This window comes from Chanodichthys erythropterus, chromosome 20 (genome assembly GCF_024489055.1).
Source record: "Chanodichthys erythropterus isolate Z2021 chromosome 20, ASM2448905v1, whole genome shotgun sequence".
NCBI classification, from domain to species: domain Eukaryota; kingdom Metazoa; phylum Chordata; class Actinopteri; order Cypriniformes; family Xenocyprididae; genus Chanodichthys; species Chanodichthys erythropterus.
In genome coordinates, this window is record NC_090240.1 from 14,378,313 (window position 1) to 14,404,416 (window position 26,104).

The 26,104-nt window shown below is 34.7% G+C and overlaps 3 protein-coding genes across 4 annotated transcripts in view; 2 read left to right on the forward strand and 1 right to left on the reverse strand.

The window, feature by feature from the left end:
- LOC137008769 (WAP four-disulfide core domain protein 3-like) overlaps window positions 1-1,591 on the forward strand; it is a 95,738-nt gene extending 94,147 nt beyond the window's left edge. Inside the window, exons 7-8 of the mRNA XM_067370484.1 lie at window positions 79-228; window positions 1,437-1,591. Of these exons, the coding sequence (XP_067226585.1) occupies window positions 79-228; window positions 1,437-1,591 (305 nt within the window). The remainder of the gene's footprint in view (window positions 1-78; window positions 229-1,436) is intronic.
- Window positions 1-26,104, reverse strand: part of haus8 (HAUS augmin like complex subunit 8) — a 191,224-nt gene that overhangs the window by 109,882 nt on the left and 55,238 nt on the right. The window lies entirely within an intron of this gene.
- On the forward strand, window positions 1,651-25,994 carry LOC137008770 (papilin-like). Its single transcript, XM_067370485.1, has 40 exons — window positions 1,651-1,759; window positions 2,011-2,160; window positions 3,928-4,152; window positions 5,051-5,200; window positions 5,571-5,720; window positions 6,057-6,206; window positions 6,567-6,716; window positions 7,167-7,316; window positions 7,702-7,851; window positions 8,234-8,383; window positions 8,780-8,929; window positions 9,342-9,491; window positions 9,828-9,977; window positions 10,380-10,529; window positions 10,947-11,096; window positions 11,503-11,652; window positions 12,064-12,213; window positions 12,603-12,752; window positions 13,150-13,299; window positions 13,727-13,876; window positions 14,248-14,397; window positions 14,743-14,892; window positions 15,309-15,458; window positions 15,820-15,969; window positions 16,311-16,460; window positions 17,566-17,715; window positions 18,051-18,200; window positions 18,552-18,701; window positions 19,368-19,517; window positions 19,811-19,960; window positions 20,341-20,490; window positions 20,851-21,000; window positions 21,357-21,506; window positions 21,908-22,057; window positions 22,434-22,583; window positions 22,935-23,084; window positions 24,197-24,346; window positions 24,727-24,876; window positions 25,252-25,401; window positions 25,930-25,994. The coding sequence occupies exons 1-40, from the start codon at window positions 1,651-1,653 to the stop codon at window positions 25,992-25,994; spliced, it is 5,949 nt and encodes a 1,982-aa protein (XP_067226586.1).

The following is a 26,104-nucleotide window of genomic DNA, read 5'->3' on the forward strand; positions in this document are numbered from 1 at the left end:
AAAGAACCAAAAAACCCCAATGAAAAAGACATTCAGCATTCAGTGAAATGGTTTCTCTGTCATGTGTCTGTATAACAGAAAAGCCAGGAGTGTGTCCACGCAGACAATATGAAGCAGAAATGTGTGCCAGGATTAGTTTCGTGTCATGTGCCGATGACAGTGACTGTGCCAAAGATGAGAAATGCTGCAGCAATGGATGTGGACGTCAGTGTATGCCTCCAGTTACAGGTATATTATATTATATTATATTATATTATATTATATTATATTATATTATATTATATTATATTATATTATATTATATTAACTATATTATATTATATTATATTATATTATATTATATTAATTATATTATATTATATTATATTATATTATACTGTAGGGCTGTTGAATGCTTGAATCTGATTGGCTTACAAATGTTCGAAGGTGTGCAATTATTTTCAGTGAAATACACGGCTAAAGTAGTTACAGGCAGATCTTGACCGCATTACACTTCCATATCACTTCACCAAACTATTTCAGTTACTGCAAAGGTCCTTACAGCGTAAAACAGCAAAAGAACCAAAACCCCAGTGAAAAAGACATTCAGCATTCAGTGATGTGGCTTCTGTGTCATGTGTCCCAATCAAGGGCACCGCTAGCAATTTTGGGCCCTATGAAAGAATTTGAGGTTGGGGCCCCTATCGTACCCATTCCGCACCAAACATACAAGTTAACCTAGCTATCCAAAATCTTTGTCTGCAATTTAATAATATTGGACTATTACTTTCAAGAAGGTCCATATTTTAAAGCTCTTTCTAACTTGTACTCAGCCTTAAAATAACACAGTTCATTTGTTACAATAAGGATATAATTACAGGTAAGACCATTTTTTGTTTCTTTATATAATTTGTTATGAAAAATAGCAACACAGTTAGAAACTATAGCTAGAACATGCCACAGCTGTAATATAAATCTTTAGTCAACAATCTATTCCCGTAACAGATTATCTATTATAAATTCTACAACTAGTCAAAATTTGCCACAATAAATACAATAGAACGTGATCAATTCTAGGAAATGTGGTCCTCATGAGTTTAAAAAGCTTGCAGGATGATGTTTTCCCATCTTTTCATCAGTCATTTTAATGGCTGTTTTAGATCATGTTTGACTTTCTCCATAGCATTTTACTATCCTCAATAAAATCCAAATGGGTCGCACATTTTATCATTAACGTCCTCATGCCAATATTAACACTTTTGAAGGCCGCTGGTGAACGCGACTACAGTGATTCGCACGTCACTCATGGAAAATTAAACAATTGGGCTTCAGTCACAATCATATTGCGCAGACAATTGATCCGTTCAGTTCGTACAGCTTATAAAAGCTCAGAACGCGCAATGTATAGAATAAGTTAATAGTCTGATGATTCTACGTTTCGGTGTGTTGGCGCTCAGAGTACCGGCAACATGTAAGAAGTGCTGGTGTGCGAGAAGTGCCGGTACTGCGTACTGGCCCACTTCGAGCACTGACTGTTACTACTAATAAAACCAATCTCTGGGGGCCCAAAAGTGCGTGGGCTCTTAGAATCATCCTAACTTTCACCCCTTAGCGGAACCCCCGATAACAGAAAAGCCAGGAGTGTGTCCACGCAGACAATATGCAGCAGAAATGTGTGCCCGGATTCGTTTCGTGTCATGTGCCAATGACAGTGACTGTGCCAATGATGACAAATGCTGCAGCAACGGATGTGGACGTCAGTGTATGCCTCCAGTTACAGGTATATTATATTATATTATACTGCAGGGCTGACAAATGTTCTAAGCTGTGCAATTATTTTCAGTGAAATACATGGTTAAAGTATCTCCAGGCAGGTCTTGACCGCATTACACTTCCATATCACTTCACCAAATGATTTCAGTTATCTCAAAGGTCCTTACAGCCTAAAACAGCAAAAGAACCAAAGACCCCAGTGAAAAAGACATTCAGCATTCAGTGATATGGTTTCTCTGTCATGTGTCTGTATTACAGAAAAGCCAGGAGTGTGTCCAATCAAACAATATGCAGCAGAAATGTGTGCCCGGATTAGTTTCGTGTCATGTGCCAATGACAGTGACTGTGCCAATGATGAGAAATGCTGCAGCAATGGATGTGGACGTCAGTGTATGCCTCCAGTTATAGGTATATTATATTATATTATATTATATTATATTATATTATATTATATTATATTATATTATATTATATTATATTATATTATATTATATTATATTATATTATATTATACTGCAGGGTTGATGAATGCTTGAATCCGAGTTTAAAAAGCTTGCAGGATGATGTTTTCCCATCTTTTCATGTCATTTTAATGGGTGTTTTAGATCATGTTTGACTTTCTCCATAGCGTTTTACTATCCTCAATAAAGTCCAAATGGGTCGCAAATTTTATCATCAGTGTCACTCATGCAAATATTAACACTTTTGAAGCACGCTGGTGAACGCGACTACAGTGATTCGCACGCCACTCGTGCAAAATTAAACAATTGTGCTTCAGTCACAGTCATATTGCGCAGACAATTGATCCGTTCAGTTCAGTTCGTACAGCTTATAAAAGCTCAGAACGCGCAATGTATAGAATAAATTAAGGAGTCAGGAGTGTGTCCACGCAGAAAATATGAAGCAGAAATGTGTGCAAGGATTAGTTTCGTGTCATGTGCCGATGAAAGTGACTGTGCCAAAGATGAGAAATGCTGCCAGCAATGGATGTGGACGTCAGTGTATGCCTCCAGTTATAGGTATATTATATTATATTATATAAATAAATAAATTAATAAATTAATTAAATAAATCAGTGCAAATAGTTTTAATAATCAGTTTTCAATGCAAAAAGTCAGTATGTGAGGCTCACTGCAGATCTTTTTAAATCACTGAGCAATTGTTGTTCTTCAAAAAAATAAAAATTATTATTATTATTAACAATATACATAGAAAAATTTGTACATTTTAATGATAAATTCATTCATTTGGTGCACTTTGAGAGATCAAAATAAAGAGCTCCAACCCATGTTCATTGTGCAAATTGAACAAAGACAAAGTCTGTGCATCCACCCGCCAACTGTCCAATGATATTCTCTGATTTATCCGATTATCTGCATCTGATCATCACATTACAATCATTAAAATTCTCAGTGTTAAGCATGATGATATGGTAACTTATCACACTGAAGTAGGCTGCGTAAAAAAACAACAACATTTATTTCAAATTAAAGTTCTTATTTGGCTTAATTTCATTTCCTTAACAGCCTAAAAATAGGCTTTCCTCCGTTAAACCTTAAATTGTCACTGTTTCTTTACATCATTGCTGGAAGTATAATTATATGATTTCTGTTAGTTAAGCTTGTGTATATTTTCTAATTAAAGTTGTTAAGTTATAAAGCAATATCTCTTTGTGTTTTATATAATGACCACTGGAAGGTGCTCTAGGCACACGGTTTTTTTTTGATTGATTTTCGCTGAAGAGAAATACGTTCAGTTCAAAGCGAAAGTAAGAGTGACGCATGTTCGTTGCGTCTTACAGTGAAATGAGAGTTCAGTGTCTTTATTAAAATCAACACATTAATGATTCATCTCTCATCCACCCGCAATTTATTGGAATGTTTTTTTTTTTTAATTACTTTGCCCGAACCGCGGATTATCTGCAGTATGGCAGTATCAGGAGGATGCTGATACCCCTTTTCCCCCAGAGTTGTTTGCGTTCTGGAGCCAGAGTCTGTGCTCGTGCAGGCGAACTAGAGCCCGTCACGAACCGGTCGCGTGTTTCCATAGATTTGAGGAACGAACGCTGATGTAACGCTGCTGTGTATTATACCTGTCCATAACTAGTCTAAAAAAAAACATTGCGCGTCCCGCTGTTTCTGCAGGCAGTGCGACACTTCTGTTTTCTGTTCACAGTATCTGTAGTGAACCGACCCCACACAGCAAAAGGACTCCGGGGAGGATCGGGCGCGGAGGTATCGCGGCTTCCGGAACGTATCCGCGAATGGACCCATATCGCTGTCCACTTGCGTGCAATGGCGGATCCGGAAATGAAGGCGGATCGCAGACCCGCCGTGGCTCCGCGCTGCATCAACTCCGCATCCGTGATTAAAACCTTAACGTTACCTCCGTGGTGGGTCGGTTTGGGACCCGCAAATTGATACAACAGTTACAGTAAAGGCGCGTGCGCGTGCGCGTCCGTGTATCTGACATGGGTCCACTCAGGATCTGCTGAATGACAGCAGAATTTACGGCGTTGCCCGGAGGCGGAGCTGATCCTCTGGGCGGCGCCAAAATGAATTAGACAGTCACGCGGGTTTGGCGACTTGAATGCGGATCCACCTAGGAGTCTCCTGCTGTGTGGGGCTGTTCACCTAAATAGCCGGTTCTCATCCGTCCTTTTCGGAGATAAAATGAAAATGAAACCGTTGACTCACTCGCTCTCTCGCACAGAGGGTCTCTCTCGCGCGCATAGTTTTATATATTTAGATATAAATAACAATGTAGTGCAACGTTATTACTTGCTTAATTTCTCCGCCCCCTCTCCACGGCTCCGTTCTGAGGTATCGATATTTGGTACCGAATGACAAGACACTTTTCAATACTCAATAGTATTGAGGCACTTCGGTCGTTACCTAAAAAGTATTGAGTTCAATACCCAGCCCTAGTTATATTATATTGTATTATATTATATTATATTATATTATATTATATTATATTATATTATATTATATTATATTATATTATATTATATTATATTATATTATATTATATTATATTATACTGCAGGGCTGTTGAATGCTTGAATCTGTTTGGCTGATAAATGTTCTAAGCTGTGCAATTATTTTCAGTAAAATACACGGCTACAGTAGTTACAGGCAGGTCTTGACCGCATTACACTTTCATATCACTTCACCAAACTATTTCAGTTACTGCAAAGGTCCTTACAGCCTAAAACAGCAAAAGAACCAAAAACCCCAGTGAAAAAGACATTCAGCATTCAGTGATATGGTTTCTCTGTCATGTGTCTGTATTACAGAAAAGCCAGGAGTGTGTCCAATTAAACAATATGCAGCAGAAATGTGTGCCCGGATTAGTTTCGTGTCATGTGCCGATGACAGTGACTGTGCCAACAATGAGAAATGCTGCAGCAATGGATGTGGACGTCAGTGTATGCCTCCAGTTACAGGTATATTATATTATATTAATTATATTATATTATATTATATTATATTATATTATATTATATTATATTATATTATATTATATTATATTATATTATATTATATTATATTATATTATACTGCAGGCCTGTTGAATGCTTGAATATGATTGGCTGACAAATGTTCTAAGTTGTGCGATTACTTTCAGTGAAATACACGGCTAAAGTAGATCCATGCAGGTCTTGACCGCATTACACTTACATATCACTTCACCAAACTATTTCAGTTACTGCAAATGTCCTTACAGCCTAAAACAGTAAAAGAACCAAAAACCCCAATGAAAAAGACATTCAGCATTCAGTGATATGGTTTCTCTGTCATGTGTCTGTATAACAGAAAAGCCAGGAGTGTGTCCACGCAGACAATATGCAGCAGACATGTGTGCCCAGATTCGTTTCGTGTCATGTGCCGATGACAGTGACTGTGCCAAAGATGAGAAATGCTGCAGCAATGGATGTGGACGTCAGTGTATGCCTCCAGTTACAGGTATATTATATTATATTATATTATATTATATTATATTATATTATATTATATTATATTATATTATATTATATTATATTATACTGCAGGGCTGTTGAATGCTTGAATATGATTGGCTGACAAATGTTCTAAGTTGTGTGATTATTTTCAGTGAAATACACGGCTAAAGTAGATCCATGCAGGTCTTGACCGCATTACACTTACATATCACTTCACCAAACTTTTTCAGTTACTGCAAAGATCCTTACAACGTAAAACAGCAAAAGAACCAAAAACCCCAATGAAAAAGACATTCAGCATTCAGTGATATGGTTTCTCTGTCATGTGTCTGTATAACAGAAAAGCCAGGAGTGTGTCCACGCAGACAATATGCAGCAGACATGTGTGCCCAGATTCGTTTCGTGTCATGTGCCGATGACAGTGACTGTGCCAACAATGAGAAATGCTGCAACAATGGATGTGGACGTCAGTGTATGCCTCCAGTTACAGGTATATTATATTATATTAATTATATTATATTATATTATATTATATTATATTATATTATATTATATTATATTATATTATATTATATTATATTATATTATATTATACTGCAGGGCTGTTGAATGCTTGAATATGATTGGCTGACAAATGTTCTAAGTTGTGTGATTATTTTCAGTGAAATACACGGCTAAAGTAGATCCATGCAGGTCTTGACCGCATTACACTTACATATCACTTCACCAAACTATTTCAGTTACTGCAAATGTCCTTACAGCCTAAAACAGTAAAAGAACCAAAAACCCCAATGAAAAAGACATTCAGCATTCATTGATATGGTTTCTCTGTCATGTGTCTGTATAACAGAAAAGCCAGGAGTGTGTCCACGCAGACAATATGCAGCAGACATGTGTGCCCAGATTCGTTTCGTGTCATGTGCCGATGACAGTGACTGTGCCAACAATGAGAAATGCTGCAACAATGGATGTGGACGTCAGTGTATGCCTCCAGTTACAGGTATATTATATTATATTAATTGTATTATATTATATTATATTATATTATATTATATTATATTATATTATATTATATTATATTATATTATATTATATTATATTATGTTATATTGTATTATATTATATTATATTATATTATATTATATTATATTATATTATATTATATTATATTATATTATATTATATTATATTATATTGCAGGGCTGTTGAATGCTTGAATATGATTGGCTGACAAATGTTCTAAGTTGTGCGATTATTTTCAGTGAAATACACGGCTAAAGTAGATCCATGCAGGTCTTGACCGCATTACACTTACATATCACTTCACCAAACTATTTCAGTTACTGCAAAGTTCCTTACAACGTAAAACAGCAAAAGAACCAAAAACCCCAATGAAAAAGACATTCAGCATTCAGTGATATGGTTTCTCTGTCATGTGTCTGTATAACAGAAAAGCCAGGAGTGTGTCCACGCAGACAATATGCAGCAGACATGTGTGCCCAGATTCGTTTCGTGTCATGTGCCGATGACAGTGACTGTGCCAACAATGAGAAATGCTGCAACAATGGATGTGGACGTCAGTGTATGCCTCCAGTTACAGGTATATTATATTATATTAATTATTATATTAATTATTATATTATATTATATTATATTATATTATATTATATTATATTATATTATATTATATTATATTATATTATATTATATTATATTATATTATATTATACTGCAGGGCTGTTGAATGCTTGAATATGATTGGCTGACAAATGTTCTAAGTTGTGCGATTATTTTCAGTGAAATACACGGCTAAAGTAGATCCATGCAGGTCTTGACCGCATTACACTTACATATCACTTCACCAAACTATTTCAGTTACTGCAAAGTTCCTTACAACGTAAAACAGCAAAAGAACAAAAACCCCCAATGAAAAAGACATTCAGCATTCAGTGATATGGTTTCTCTGTCATGTGTCTGTATAACAGAAAAGCCAGGAGTGTGTCCACGCAGACAATATGCAGCAGACATGTGTGCCCAGATTCGTTTCGTGTCATGTGCCGATGACAGTGACTGTGCCAAAGATGAGAAATGCTGCAGCAATGGATGTGGACGTCAGTGTATGCCACCAGTTACAGGTATATTATATTATATTATATTATATTATGTTATATTATGTTATATTATATTATATTATATTATATTATATTATATTATATTATATTATATTATATTATATTATATTATATTATATTATATTATACTGCAGGCCTGTTGAATGCTTGAATATGATTGGCTGACAAATGTTCTAAGTTGTGTGATTATTTTCAGTGAAATACATGGCTAAAGTAGATCCATGCAGGTCTTGACCGCATTACACTTCCATATCACTTCACCAAACTATTTCAGTTACTGCAAAGATCCTTACAACGTAAAACAGCAAAAGAACCAAAAAACCCCAATGAAAAAGACATTCAGCATTCAGTGATATGGTTTCTCTGTCATGTGTCTGTATAACAGAAAAGCCAGGAGTGTGTCCACGCAGACAATATGAAGCAGAAATGTGTGCCCAGATTCGTTTCGTGTCATGTGCCGATGACAGTGACTGTGCCAACAATGAGAAATGCTGCAACAATGGATGTGGACGTCAGTGTATGCCTCCAGTTACAGGTATATTATATTATATTATATTATATTATATTATATTATATTATATTATATTATGTTATATTATATTATATTATATTATATTATATTATATTATATTATATTATATTATATTATATTATATTATATTATATTATATTATACTGCAGGCCAGTTGAATGCTTGAATATGATTGGCTGACAAATGTTCTAAGTTGTGCGATTATTTTCAGTGAAATACACGGCTAAAGTAGATCCATGCAGGTCTTGACCGCATTACACTTACATATCACTTCACCAAACTTTTTCAGTTACTGCAAAGATCCTTACAACGTAAAACAGCAAAAGAACCAAAAACCCCAATGAAAAAGACATTCAGCATTCAGTGATATGGTTTCTCTGTCATGTGTCTGTATAACAGAAAAGCCAGGAGTGTGTCCACGCAGACAATATGCAGCAGAAATGTGTGCCCAGATTCGTTTCGTGTCATGTGCCGATGACAGTGACTGTGCCAAAGATGAGAAATGCTGCAGCAATGGATGTGGACGTCAGTGTATGCCTCCAGTTACAGGTATATTATATTATATTATATTATATTATATTATATTATATTATATTATATTATATTATATTATATTATGTTATATTATGTTATATTATATTATATTATATTATATTATATTATATTATATTATATTATATTATATTATATTATATTATATTATACTGCAGGCCTGTTGAATGCTTGAATATGATTGGCTGACAAATGTTCTAAGTTGTGTGATTATTTTCAGTGAAATACATGGCTAAAGTAGATCCATGCAGGTCTTGACCGCATTACACTTCCATATCACTTCACCAAACTATTTCAGTTACTGCAAAGATCCTTACAACGTAAAACAGCAAAAGAACCAAAAAACCCCAATGAAAAAGACATTCAGCATTCAGTGATATGGTTTCTCTGTCATGTGTCTGTATAACAGAAAAGCCAGGAGTGTGTCCACGCAGACAATATGAAGCAGAAATGTGTGCCCAGATTCGTTTCGTGTCATGTGCCGATGACAGTGACTGTGCCAACAATGAGAAATGCTGCAACAATGGATGTGGACGTCAGTGTATGCCTCCAGTTACAGGTATATTATATTATATTATATTATATTATATTATATTATATTATATTATATTATATTATATTATATTATATTATATTATACTGCAGGCCTGTTGAATGCTTGAATATGATTGGCTGACAAATGTTCTAAGTTGTGCGATTATTTTCAGTGAAATACACGGCTAAAGTAGATCCATGCAGGTCTTGACCGCATTACACTTACATATCACTTCACCAAACTTTTTCAGTTACTGCAAAGATCCTTACAACGTAAAACAGCAAAAGAACCAAAAACCCCAATGAAAAAGACATTCAGCATTCAGTGATATGGTTTCTCTGTCATGTGTCTGTATAACAGAAAAGCCAGGAGTGTGTCCACGCAGACAATATGCAGCAGAAATGTGTGCCCAGATTCGTTTCGTGTCATGTGCCGATGACAGTGACTGTGCCAACGATGAGAAATGCTGCAACAACGGATGTGGACGTCAGTGTATGCCTCCAGTTACAGGTATATTATATTATATTATATTATATTATATTATATTATATTATATTATGTTATATTATATTATATTATATTATATTATATTATATTATATTATATTATATTATATTATATTATATTATATTATATTATATTATATTATATTATACTGCAGGCCTGTTGAATGCTTGAATATGATTGGCTGACAAATGTTCTAAGTTGTGCGATTATTTTCAGTGAAATACATGGCTAAAGTAGATCCATGCAGGTCTTGACCGCATTACACTTCCATATCACTTCACCAAACTATTTCAGTTACTGCAAAGATCCTTATAACGTAAAACAGCAAAAGAACCAAAAAACCCCAATGAAAAAGACATTCAGCATTCAGTGATATGGTTTCTCTGTCATGTGTCTGTATAACAGAAAAGCCAGGAGTGTGTCCACGCAGACAATATGAAGCAGAAATGTGTGCCCAGATTCGTTTCGTGTCATGTGCCGATGACAGTGACTGTGCCAACGATGAGAAATGCTGCAACAACGGATGTGGACGTCAGTGTATGCCTCCAGTTACAGGTATATTATATTATATTATATTATATTATATTATATTATATTATGTTATATTATATTATATTATATTATATTATATTATATTATATTATATTATATTATATTATATTATATTATATTATATTATATTATATTATATTATATTATATTATATTATATTATACTGCAGGCCTGTTGAATGCTTGAATATGATTGGCTGACAAATGTTCTAAGTTGCGTGATTATTTTCAGTGAAATACATGGCTAAAGTAGATCCATGCAGGTCTTGACCGCATTACACTTCCATATCACTTCACCAAACTATTTCAGTTACTGCAAAGATCCTTATAACGTAAAACAGCAAAAGAACCAAAAAACCCCAATGAAAAAGACATTCAGCATTCAGTGATATGGTTTCTCTGTCATGTGTCTGTATAACAGAAAAGCCAGGAGTGTGTCCACGCAGACAATATGAAGCAGAAATGTGTGCCCAGATTCGTTTCGTGTCATGTGCCGATGACAGTGACTGTGCCAACAATGAGAAATGCTGCAACAATGGATGTGGACGTCAGTGTATGCCTCCAGTTACAGGTATATTATATTATATTATATTATATTATATTATATTATATTATATTATATTATATTATATTATGTTATATTGTATTATATTATATTATATTATATTATATTATATTATATTATATTATATTATATTATATTATATTATATTATATTATATTGCAGGGCTGTTGAATGCTTGAATATGATTGGCTGACAAATGTTCTAAGTTGTGCGATTATTTTCAGTGAAATACACGGCTAAAGTAGATCCATGCAGGTCTTGACCGCATTACACTTACATATCACTTCACCAAACTTTTTCAGTTACTGCAAAGATCCTTACAACGTAAAACAGCAAAAGAACCAAAAACCCCAATGAAAAAGACATTCAGCATTCAGTGATATGGTTTCTCTGTCATGTGTCTGTATAACAGAAAAGCCAGGAGTGTGTCCACGCAGACAATATGCAGCAGAAATGTGTGCCCAGATTCGTTTCGTGTCATGTGCCGATGACAGTGACTGTGCCAACGATGAGAAATGCTGCAACAACGGATGTGGACGTCAGTGTATGCCTCCAGTTACAGGTATATTATATTATATTATATTATATTATATTATATTATATTATATTATATTATATTATGTTATATTATATTATATTATATTATATTATATTATATTATATTATATTATATTATATTATATTATATTATATTATATTATATTATATTATATTATATTGCAGGGCAGTTGAATGCTTGAATATGATTGGCTGACAAATGTTCTAAGTTGTGCGATTATTTTCAGTGAAATACACGGCTAAAGTAGATCCATGCAGGTCTTGACCGCATTACTCTTCCATATCACTTCACCAAACTATTTCAGTAACTGCAAAGATCCTTACAACGTAAAACAGCAAAAGAACCAAAAACCCCAATGAAAAAGACATTCAGCATTCAGTGATATGGTTTCTCTGTCATGTGTCTGTATAACAGAAAAGCCAGGAGTGTGTCCACGCAGACAATATGCAGCAGACATGTGTGCCCAGATTCGTTTCGTGTCATGTGCCGATGACAGTGACTGTGCCAACAATGAGAAATGCTGCAGCAATGGATGTGGACGTCAGTGTATGCCTCCAGTTACAGGTATATTATATTATATTAATTATATTATATTATATTATATTATATTATATTATATTATATTATATTATATTATATTATATTATATTATATTATATTATATTATATTATATTATATTATATTATATTATATTATATTGCAGGGCTGTTGAATGCTTGAATATGATTGGCTGACAAATGTTCTAAGTTGTGCGATTATTTTCAGTGAAATACACGGCTAAAGTAGATCCATGCAGGTCTTGACCGCATTACACTTCCATATCACTTCACCAAACTATTTCAGTTACTGCAAAGTTCCTTACAACGTAAAACAGCAAAAGAACCAAAAAACCCCAATGAAAGACATTCAGCATTCAGTGATATGGTTTCTCTGTCATGTGTCTGTATAACAGAAAAGCCAGGAGTGTGTCCACGCAGACAATATGCAGCAGAAATGTGTGCCCAGATTCGTTTCGTGTCATGTGCCGATGACAGTGACTGTGCCAACGATGAGAAATGCTGCAGCAATGGATGTGGACGTCAGTGTATGCCTCCAGTTACAGGTATATTATATTATATTATATTATATTATATTATATTATATTATATTATGTTATATTATATTATATTATATTATATTATATTATATTATATTATATTATATTATATTATATTATATTATATTATATTATATTATATTATATTGCAGGGCTGTTGAATGCTTGAATATGATTGGCTGACAAATGTTCTAAGTTGAGTGATTATTTTCAGTGAAATACATGGCTAAAGTAGATCCATGCAGGTCTTGACCGCATTACACTTCCATATCACTTCACCAAACTATTTCAGTTACTGCAAAGATCCTTATAACGTAAAACAGCAAAAGAACCAAAAAACCCCAATGAAAAAGACATTCAGCATTCAGTGATATGGTTTCTCTGTCATGTGTCTGTATAACAGAAAAGCCAGGAGTGTGTCCACGCAGACAATATGAAGCAGAAATGTGTGCCCAGATTCGTTTCGTGTCATGTGCCGATGACAGTGACTGTGCCAACAATGAGAAATGCTGCAACAATGGATGTGGACGTCAGTGTATGCCTCCAGTTACAGGTATATTATATTATATTATATTATATTATATTATATTATATTATATTATATTATATTATATTATATTATATTATATTATGTTATATTGTATTATATTATATTATATTATATTATATTATATTATATTATATTATATTATATTATATTATATTATATTATATTATATTATACTGCAGGCCTGTTGAATGCTTGAATATGATTGGCTGACAAATGTTCTAAGTTGTGCGATTATTTTCAGTGAAATACACGGCTAAAGTAGATCCATGCAGGTCTTGACCGCATTACACTTACATATCACTTCACCAAACTTTTTCAGTTACTGCAAAGATCCTTACAACGTAAAACAGCAAAAGAACCAAAAAACCCCAATGAAAAAGACATTCAGCATTCAGTGATATGGTTTCTCTGTCATGTGTCTGTATAACAGAAAAGCCAGGAGTGTGTCCACGCAGACAATATGCAGCAGAAATGTGTGCCCAGATCCGTTTCGTGTCATGTGCCGATGACAGTGACTGTGCCAACGATGAGAAATGCTGCAACAACGGATGTGGACGTCAGTGTATGCCTCCAGTTACAGGTATATTATATTATATTATATTATATTATATTATATTATATTATATTATATTATATTATATTATATTATATTATATTATATTATATTATATTATATTATATTATATTATATTATATTGCAGGGCTGTTGAATGCTTGAATATGATTGGCTGACAAATGTTCTAAGTTGTGCGATTATTTTCAGTGAAATACACGGCTAAAGTAGATCCATGCAGGTCTTGACCGCATTACACTTACATATCACTTCACCAAACTATTTCAGTTACTGCAAAGATCCTTACAACGTAAAACAGCAAAAGAACCAAAAACCCCAATGAAAAAGACATTCAGCATTCAGTGATATGGTTTCTCTGTCATGTGTCTGTATAACAGAAAAGCCAGGAGTGTGTCCACGCAGACAATATGCAGCAGACATGTGTGCCCAGATTCGTTTCGTGTCATGTGCCGATGACAGTGACTGTGCCAACAATGAGAAATGCTGCAGCAATGGATGTGGACGTCAGTGTATGCCTCCAGTTACAGGTATATTATATTAATTATATTATATTATATTATATTATATTATATTATATTATATTATATTATATTATATTATATTATATTATATTATACTGCAGGCCAGTTGAATGCTTGAATATGATTGGCTGACAAATGTTCTAAGTTGTGCGATTATTTTCAGTGAAATACACGGCTAAAGTAGATCCATGCAGGTCTTGACCGCATTACACTTACATATCACTTCACCAAACTTTTTCAGTTACTGCAAAGATCCTTACAACGTAAAACAGCAAAAGAACCAAAAACCCCAATGAAAAAGACATTCAGCATTCAGTGATATGGTTTCTCTGTCATGTGTCTGTATAACAGAAAAGCCAGGAGTGTGTCCACGCAGACAATATACAGCAGACATGTGTGCCCAGATTCGTTTCGTGTCATGTGCCGATGACAGTGACTGTGCCAAAGATGAGAAATGCTGCAGCAATGGATGTGGACGTCAGTGTATGCCTCCAGTTACAGGTATATTATATTATATTATATTATATTATATTATATTATATTATATTATATTATATTATATTATATTATATTATATTATATTATGTTATATTATATTATATTATATTATATTATATTATATTATATTATATTATATTATATTATATTATATTATATTATATTGCAGGGCTGTTGAATGCTTGAATATGATTGGCTGACAAATGTTCTAAGTTGTGCGATTATTTTCAGTGAAATACACGGCTAAAGTAGATCCATGCAGGTCTTGACCGCATTACACTTACATATCACTTCACCAAACTTTTTCAGTTACTGCAAAGATCCTTACAACGTAAAACAGCAAAAGAACCAAAAACCCCAATGAAAAAGACATTCAGCATTCAGTGATATGGTTTCTCTGTCATGTGTCTGTATAACAGAAAAGCCAGGAGTGTGTCCACGCAGACAATATACAGCAGAAATGTGTGCCCAGATTCGTTTCGTGTCATGTGCCGATGACAGTGACTGTGCCAACAATGAGAAATGCTGCAACAATGGATGTGGACGTCAGTGTATGCCTCCAGTTACAGGTATATTATATTATATTATATTATATTATGTTATATTATATTATATTATATTATATTATATTATATTATATTATATTATATTATATTATATTATATTATATTATACTGCAGGCCTGTTGAATGCTTGAATATGATTGGCTGACAAATGTTCTAAGTTGTGCGATTATTTTCAGTGAAATACATGGCTAAAGTAGATCCATGCAGGTCTTGACCGCATTACACTTACATATCACTTCACCAAACTTTTTCAGTTACTGCAAAGATCCTTAAAACGTAAAACAGCAAAAGAACCAAAAACCCAATGGAAAAAGACATTCAGCATTCAGTGATATGGTTTCTCTGTCATGTGTCTGTATAACAGAAAAGCCAGGAGTGTGTCCACGCAGACAATATACAGCAGACATGTGTGCCCAGATTCGTTTCGTGTCATGTGCCGATGACAGTGACTGTGCCAACAATGAGAAATGCTGCAGCAATGGATGTGGACGTCAGTGTATGCCTCCAGTTACAGGTATATTATATTATATTATATTATATTATATTATATTATATTATATTATATTATATTATATTATATTATATTATATTATATTATACTGCAGGCCTGTTGAATGCTTGAATATGATTGGCTGACAAATGTTCTAAGTTGTGCGATTATTTTCAGTGAAATACACGGCTAAAGTAGATCCATGCAGGTCTTGACCGCATTACACTTACATATCACTTCACCAAACTTTTTCAGTTACTGCAAAGATCCTTACAACGTAAAACAGCAAAAGAACCAAAAACCCCAATGAAAAAGACATTCAGCATTCAGTGATATGGTTTCTCTGTCATGTGTCTGTATAACAGAAAAGCCAGGAGTGTGTCCACGCAGACAATATGAAGCAGAAATGTGTGCCCAGATTCGTTTCGTGTCATGTGCCGATGACAGTGACTGTGCCAACAATGAGAAATGCTGCAACAATGGATGTGGACGTCAGTGTATGCCTCCAGTTACAGGTATAGTATATTATATTAATTATATTATATTATATTATATTATATTATATTATATTATATTATATTATATTATATTATATTATATTATATTATATTATACTGTAGGCCTGTTGAATGCTTGAATATGATTGGCTGACAAATGTTCTAAGTTGTGCGATTATTTTCAGTGAAATACACGGCTAAAGTAGATCTATGCAGGTCTTGACCGCATTACACTTACATATCACTTCCAGGGTTTCCGTTGTCCGGCAATTACCGGACATTGGCCGGGAAAAAAATTAAATGTCCGACAAAATTAAATCTCTCCGGTCAAATTGTCAGATTAAAACTGCCTAATAATCCCGGCCCCGCCCCCCTAACACAATCTGAATCGACCGTTTGAAAGTTTTTAAACAACATCGCATGTTGCATTTCAAATAAAGCTCACGCTTAACGGCTATAATATAGACCTAAACCATGAACTATTGAGAGACGTTTCAAATATGGCCAGGCCCAGGCAGACTAGAAAAGTTTTTTTCAGAGGCCTGACGCGAAGGAGGATACTGAATCAGGAACACCTGAAGCCTCAGATGTCCAGAGCCAGACAGCTCCGCCACCACCGGAGAAAAAGCCGAAGTGTAGGGCGTATCGGTCGGAATGGAGTGACAAGTTCCCATGGCTAAGATGTGAGGTAGTTGATGGTAACGGAAAAATGTTCTGTTCGCGCTGCGAAAAGGCAGGACGACGCAACGGATTCACAAGAGGGTCGAATAATTTGAGTTTTTTTCTGTCTATTTGAAATTTAGGCTAATAAACATGTTGCATATACGGCCTGATTATGTAATTTTTTAAGTTACATAAACTGCTTTCAGTTTTCCTCAACTTGACTAATTAAGAGGCGATATTTGACCAGCATATCATCAAAATGTCCGGAAAACGAAACCTCTGCCGGTCACATTGACCGGCACCATTTTTTTCTAGCGGAAACTCTGATCACTTCACCAAACTTTTTCAGTTACTGCAAAGATCCTTACAACGTAAAACAGCAAAAGAACCCAAAAAACCCAATGAAAAAGACATTCAGCATTCAGTGAAATGGTTTCTCTGTCATGTGTCTGTATAACAGAAAAGCCAGGAGTGTGTCCACGCAGACAATATGCAGCAGAAATGTGTGCCCGGATTAGTTTCATGTCATGTGCCGATGACAGTGACTGTGCCAACGATGAGAAATGCTGCAACAATGGATGTGGACGTCAGTGTATGCCTCCAGTTACAGGTATATTATATTATATTAATTATATTATATTATATTATATTATATTATATTATATTATATTATATTATATTATATTATATTGCAGGGCTGTTGAATGCTTGAATATGATTGGCTGACAAATGTTCTAAGTTGTGCGATTATTTTCAGTGAAATACACGGCTAAAGTAGATCCATGCAGGTCTTGACCGCATTACACTTACATATCACTTCACCAAACTTTTTCAGTTACTGCAAAGATCCTTACAACGTAAAACAGCAAAAGAACCAAAAACCCCAATGAAAAGGACATTCAGCATTCAGTGATATGGTTTCTCTGTCATGTGTCTGTATAACAGAAAAGCCAGGAGTGTGTCCACGCAGACAATATACAGCAGACATGTGTGCCCAGATTCGTTTCGTGTCATGTGCCGATGACAGTGACTGTGCCAACAATGAGAAATGCTGCAACAATGGATGTGGACGTCAGTGTATGCCTCCAGTTACAGGTATATTATATTATATTAATTATATTATATTATATTATATTATATTATATTATATTATATTATATTATATTATATTATATTATATTATATTATATTGCAGGGCTGTTGAATGCTTGAATATGATTGGCTGACAAATGTTCTAAGTTGTGCGATTATTTTCAGTGAAATACACGGCTAAAGTAGATCCATGCAGGTCTTGACCGCATTACACTTACATATCACTTCACCAAACTTTTTCAGTTACTGCAAAGATCCTTACAACGTAAAACAGCAAAAGAACCAAAAAACCCCAATGAAAAAGACATTCAGCATTCAGTGATATGGTTTCTCTGTCATGTGTCTGTATAACAGAAAAGCCAGGAGTGTGTCCACGCAGACAATATGAAGCAGAAATGTGTGCCCAGATTCGTTTCGTGTCATGTGCCGATGACAGTGACTGTGCCAACAATGAGAAATGCTGCAACAATGGATGTGGACGTCAGTGTATGCCTCCAGTTACAGGTATATTATATTATATTATATTATATTATATTATATTATATTATATTATATTATATTATATTATATTATATTATATTATATTATATTATATTATATTATATTATATTATATTATATTATATAGCAAGGCTGATGAATGTTTGAATCTGAGTTTAAAAAGCTTTCAGGATAATGTTTTCCCATCTTTTCATCAGTCATTTTAATGGCTGTTTTAGATCATGATTGACTTTCTCCATAGCATTTTACTATCCTCAATAAAATCCAAATGGGTCGCACATTTTATCATTAGCATCGCTCATGCCAATATTAACACTTTTGAAGTACGCTGGTGAGCGCTACAGTGATTCGCACGCCACTCATGCAAAATTAAACAATTGGGCTTCAGTCACAGTCATATTGTGCAGACAATTGATCCGTTCCGTTCATACAGCTTATAAAAGCTCAGAACGCGCAATGTATACAATAAATTAATAGTCTGATGATTCTACGTTTCTGTGTGTGGGCGCTCAGAGTACCGGCAACATGTGAGAAGTGCCGGTACTGCGTACTGGCCCACTTCGAGCACTGACTGTTAGTACTAATAAAACCGATCTCTGGGGGCCCAAAAGTGCGTGGGCTCTTACAATCATCCTAACTTTCCCCCCCTTAGCGGAACCCCCGGTAACAGAAAAGCCAGGAGTGTGTCCACGCACACAATATACAGCAGAAATGTGTGCCCGGATTAGTTTCGTGTCATGTGCCAATGACAGTGACTGTGCCAACGATGACAAATGCTGCAGCAATGGATGTGGACGTCAGTGTATGCCTCCAGTTACAGGTATATTATGTTATATGTTATTTTATATTATATTTTACTGCAGGGCTGTTGAATGCTTGAATCTGATTGGATGACAAATGTTCTAAGGTGTACAATTATTTTCAGTGAAATACATGGCTAAAGTAGTTCCAGGCCGGTCTTGACCGCATTACACTTCCATATCACTTCACCAAACTATTTCAGTTACTGCAAATGTCCTTACAGCCTAAAACAGCAAAAGAACCAAAAAACCCAATGAAAAAGACATTCAGCATTCAGTGATATGGTTTCTCTGTCATGTGTCTGTATAACAGAAAAGCCAGGAGTGTGTCCACGCAGACAATATGCAGCAGAAATGTGTGCCCAGATTCGTTTCGTGTCATGTGCCGATGACAGTGACTGTGCCAACAATGAGAAATGCTGCAGCAATGGATGTGGACGTCAGTGTATGCCTCCAGTTACAGGTATATTATATTAATTGTATTATATTATATTATATTATATTATATTATATTATATTATATTATATTATATTATATTATATTATATTATATTATATTATATTATATTATATTATATTATATTATATTGCAGGGCTGTTGAATGCTTGAATATGATTGGCTGACAAATGTTCTAAGTTGTGCGATTATTTTCAGTGAAATACACGGCTAAAGTAGATCCATGCAGGTCTTGACCGCATTACACTTACATATCACTTCACCAAACTTTTTCAGTTACTGCAAAGATCCTTACAACGTAAAACAGCAAAAGAACCAAAAACCCCAATGAAAAAGACATTCAGCATTCAGTGATATGGTTTCTCTGTCATGTGTCTGTATAACAGAAAAGCCAGGAGTGTGTCCACGCAGACAATATACAGCAGACATGTGTGCCCAGATTCGTTTCGTGTCATGTGCCGATGACAGTGACTGTGCCAACAATGAGAAATGCTGCAACAATGGATGTGGACGTCAGTGTATGCCTCCAGTTACAGGTATATTATATTATATTAATTATATTATATTATATTATATTATATTATATTATATTATATTATATTATATTATATTATATTATATTATATTATATTATATTATACTGCAGGCCTGTTGAATGCTTGAATATGATTGGCTGACAAATGTTCTAAGTTGTGCGATTATTTTCAGTGAAATACATGGCTAAAGTAGATCCATGCAGGTCTTGACCGCATTACACTTACATATCACTTCACCAAACTTTTTCAGTTACTGCAAAGATCCTTAAAACGTAAAACAGCAAAAGAACCAAAAACCCAATGGAAAAAGACATTCAGCATTCAGTGATATGGTTTCTCTGTCATGTGTCTGTATAACAGAAAAGCCAGGAGTGTGTCCACGCAGACAATATACAGCAGACATGTGTGCCCAGATTCGTTTCGTGTCATGTGCCGATGACAGTGACTGTGCCAACAATGAGAAATGCTGCAACAATGGATGTGGACGTCAGTGTATGCCTCCAGTTACAGGTATATTATATTATATTATATTATATTATATTATATTATATTATATTATATTATATTATATTATATTATATTATATTATATTATATTATATTATATTATACTGCAGGCCTGTTGAATGCTTGAATATGATTGGCTGACAAATGTTCTAAGTTGTGCGATTATTTTCAGTGAAATACACGGCTAAAGTAGATCCATGCAGGTCTTGACCGCATTACACTTACATATCACTTCACCAAACTTTTTCAGTTACTGCAAAGATCCTTACAACGTAAAACAGCAAAAGAACCAAAAACCCCAATGAAAAAGACATTCAGCATTCAGTGATATGGTTTCTCTGTCATGTGTCTGTATAACAGAAAAGCCAGGAGTGTGTCCACGCAGACAATATACAGCAGAAATGTGTGCCCAGATTCGTTTCGTGTCATGTGCCGATGACAGTGACTGTGCCAAAGATGAGAAATGCTGCAGCAATGGATGTGGACGTCAGTGTATGCCTCCAGTTACAGGTATATTATATTATATTATATTATATTATATTATATTATATTATATTATATTATATTATATTATGTTATATTATATTATATTATATTATATTATATTATATTATATTATATTATATTATATTATATTATATTATATTATATTATATTGCAGGGCTGTTGAATGCTTGAATATGATTGGCTGACAAATGTTCTAAGTTGTGCGATTATTTTCAGTGAAATACACGGCTAAAGTAGATCCATGCAGGTCTTGACCGCATTACACTTACATATCACTTCACCAAACTTTTTCAGTTACTGCAAAGATCCTTACAACGTAAAACAGCAAAAGAACCAAAAACCCCAATGAAAAAGACATTCAGCATTCAGTGATATGGTTTCTCTGTCATGTGTCTGTATAACAGAAAAGCCAGGAGTGTGTCCACGCAGACAATATACAGCAGAAATGTGTGCCCAGATTCGTTTCGTGTCATGTGCCGATGACAGTGACTGTGCCAACAATGAGAAATGCTGCAACAATGGATGTGGACGTCAGTGTATGCCTCCAGTTACAGGTATATTATATTATATTATATTATATTATATTATATTATATTATATTATATTATATTATATTATATTATATTATATTATATTATATTATATTATATTATATTATATTATATTATATTATACTGCAGGCCTGTTGAATGCTTGAATATGATTGGCTGACAAATGTTCTAAGTTGTGCGATTATTTTCAGTGAAATACATGGCTAAAGTAGATCCATGCAGGTCTTGACCGCATTACACTTACATATCACTTCACCAAACTTTTTCAGTTACTGCAAAGATCCTTAAAACGTAAAACAGCAAAAGAACCAAAAACCCAATGGAAAAAGACATTCAGCATTCAGTGATATGGTTTCTCTGTCATGTGTCTGTATAACAGAAAAGCCAGGAGTGTGTCCACGCAGACAATATACAGCAGACATGTGTGCCCAGATTCGTTTCGTGTCATGTGCCGATGACAGTGACTGTGCCAACAATGAGAAATGCTGCAGCAATGGATGTGGACGTCAGTGTATGCCTCCAGTTACAGGTATATTATATTATATTATATTATATTATATTATATTATATTATATTATATTATATTATATTATATTATATTATATTATATTATATTATATTATACTGCAGGCCTGTTGAATGCTTGAATATGATTGGCTGACAAATGTTCTAAGTTGTGCGATTATTTTCAGTGAAATACACGGCTAAAGTAGATCCATGCAGGTCTTGACCGCATTACACTTACATATCACTTCACCAAACTTTTTCAGTTACTGCAAAGATCCTTACAACGTAAAACAGCAAAAGAACCAAAAACCCCAATGAAAAAGACATTCAGCATTCAGTGATATGGTTTCTCTGTCATGTGTCTGTATAACAGAAAAGCCAGGAGTGTGTCCACGCAGACAATATGAAGCAGAAATGTGTGCCCAGATTCGTTTCGTGTCATGTGCCGATGACAGTGACTGTGCCAACAATGAGAAATGCTGCAACAATGGATGTGGACGTCAGTGTATGCCTCCAGTTACAGGTATAGTATATTATATTAATTATATTATATTATATTATATTATATTATATTATATTATATTATATTATATTATATTATATTATATTATATTATATTATATTATACTGTAGGCCTGTTGAATGCTTGAATATGATTGGCTGACAAATGTTCTAAGTTGTGCGATTATTTTCAGTGAAATACACGGCTAAAGTAGATCTATGCAGGTCTTGACCGCATTACACTTACATATCACTTCCAGGGTTTCCGTTGTCCGGCAATTACCGGACATTGGCCGGGAAAAAAATTAAATGTCCGACAAAATTAAATCTCTCCGGTCAAATTGTCAGATTAAAACTGCCTAATAATCCCGGCCCCGCCCCCCTAACACAATCTGAATCGACCGTTTGAAAGTTTTTAAACAACATCGCATGTTGCATTTCAAATAAAGCTCACGCTTAACGGCTATAATATAGACCTAAACCATGAACTATTGAGAGACGTTTCAAATATGGCCAGGCCCAGGCAGACTAGAAAAAAGTTTTTTTCAGAGGCCTGACGCGAAGGAGGATACTGAATCAGGAACACCTGAAGCCTCAGATGTCCAGAGCCAGACAGCTCCGCCACCACCGGAGAAAAAGCCGAAGTGTAGGGCGTATCGGTCGGAATGGAGTGACAAGTTCCCATGGCTAAGATGTGAGGTAGTTGATGGTAACGGAAAAATGTTCTGTTCGCGCTGCGAAAAGGCAGGACGACGCAACGGATTCACAAGAGGGTCGAATAATTTGAGTTTTTTTCTGTCTATTTGAAATTTAGGCTAATAAACATGTTGCATATACGGCCTGATTATGTAATTTTTTAAGTTACATAAACTGCTTTCAGTTTTCCTCAACTTGACTAATTAAGAGGCGATATTTGACCAGCATATCATCAAAATGTCCGGAAAACGAAACCTCTGCCGGTCACTTTGACCGGCACCATTTTTTTCTAGCGGAAACTCTGATCACTTCACCAAACTTTTTCAGTTACTGCAAAGATCCTTACAACGTAAAACAGCAAAAGAACCCAAAAAACCCAATGAAAAAGACATTCAGCATTCAGTGAAATGGTTTCTCTGTCATGTGTCTGTATAACAGAAAAGCCAGGAGTGTGTCCAGTCAGACAATATAAAGCAGAAATGTGTGCCCGGATTAGTTTCATGTCATGTGCCGATGACAGTGACTGTGCCAACGATGAGAAATGCTGCAACAATGGATGTGGACGTCAGTGTATGCCTCCAGTTACAGGTATATTATATTATATTAATTATATTATATTATATTATATTATATTATATTATATTATATTATATTATATTATATTATATTATATTATATTATATTATATTATATTATATTATATTATATTATATTGCAGGGCTGTTGAATGCTTGAATATGATTGGCTGACAAATGTTCTAAGTTGTGCGATTATTTTCAGTGAAATACACGGCTAAAGTAGATCCATGCAGGTCTTGACCGCATTACACTTACATATCACTTCACCAAACTTTTTCAGTTACTGCAAAGATCCTTACAACGTAAAACAGCAAAAGAACCAAAAACCCCAATGAAAAGGACATTCAGCATTCAGTGATATGGTTTCTCTGTCATGTGTCTGTATAACAGAAAAGCCAGGAGTGTGTCCACGCAGACAATATACAGCAGACATGTGTGCCCAGATTCGTTTCGTGTCATGTGCCGATGACAGTGACTGTGCCAACAATGAGAAATGCTGCAACAATGGATGTGGACGTCAGTGTATGCCTCCAGTTACAGGTATATTATATTATATTAATTATATTATATTATATTATATTATATTATATTATATTATATTATATTATATTATATTATATTATATTATATTATATTATATTATATTATATTATATTATACTGCAGGCCTGTTGAATGCTTGAATATGATTGGCTGACAAATGTTCTAAGTTGTGCGATTATTTTCAGTGAAATACACGGCTAAAGTAGATCCATGCAGGTCTTGACCGCATTACACTTACATATCACTTCACCAAACTTTTTCAGTTACTGCAAAAATCCTTACAACGTAAAACAGCAAAAGAACCAAAAACCCCAATGAAAAGGACATTCAGCATTCAGTGATATGGTTTCTCTGTCATGTGTCTGTATAACAGAAAAGCCAGGAGTGTGTCCACGCAGACAATATGCAGCAGAAATGTGTGCCCGGATTAGTTTCATGTCATGTGCCGATGACAGTGACTGTGCCAACGATGAGAAATGCTGTAACAATGGATGTGGACGTCAGTGTATGCCTCCAGTTACAGGTATATTATATTATATTAATTGTATTATATTATATTATATTATATTATATTATATTATATTATATTATATTATATTATATTATATTATATTATATTATATTATATTATATTATATTATATTATATTATATTATATTATATAGCAAGGCTGATGAATGTTTGAATCTGAGTTTAAAAAGCTTTCAGGATAATGTTTTCCCATCTTTTCATCAGTCATTTTAATGGCTGTTTTAGATCATGATTGACTTTCTCCATAGCATTTTACTATCCTCAATAAAATCCAAATGGGTCGCACATTTTATCATTAGCATCGCTCATGCCAATATTAACACTTTTGAAGTACGCTGGTGAGCGCTACAGTGATTCGCACGCCACTCATGCAAAATTAAACAATTGGGCTTCAGTCACAGTCATATTGTGCAGACAATTGATCCGTTCCGTTCATACAGCTTATAAAAGCTCAGAACGCGCAATGTATACAATAAATTAATAGTCTGATGATTCTACGTTTCTGTGTGTGGGCGCTCAGAGTACCGGCAACATGTGAGAAGTGCCGGTACTGCGTACTGGCCCACTTCGAGCACTGACTGTTAGTACTAATAAAACCGATCTCTGGGGGCCCAAAAGTGCGTGGGCCCTTAGAATCATCCTAACTTTCCCCCCCCTTAGCGGAACCCCCGGTAACAGAAAAGCCAGGAGTGTGT

Coding starts and splice junctions, on each gene's coding strand:
- LOC137008770 (XM_067370485.1), top strand. CDS start 1,651: ATGTGTGCCCGGATTCGTTTCGTGTCATGTGCCAATGACAGTGACTGT. Junction 13,877..14,247: donor GTGTATGCCTCCAGTTACAG/GTATATTATATT, acceptor TCTGTATAACAG/AAAAGCCAGGAGTGTGTCCA. Junction 18,702..19,367: donor GTGTATGCCTCCAGTTACAG/GTATATTATATT, acceptor CCCCGGTAACAG/AAAAGCCAGGAGTGTGTCCA.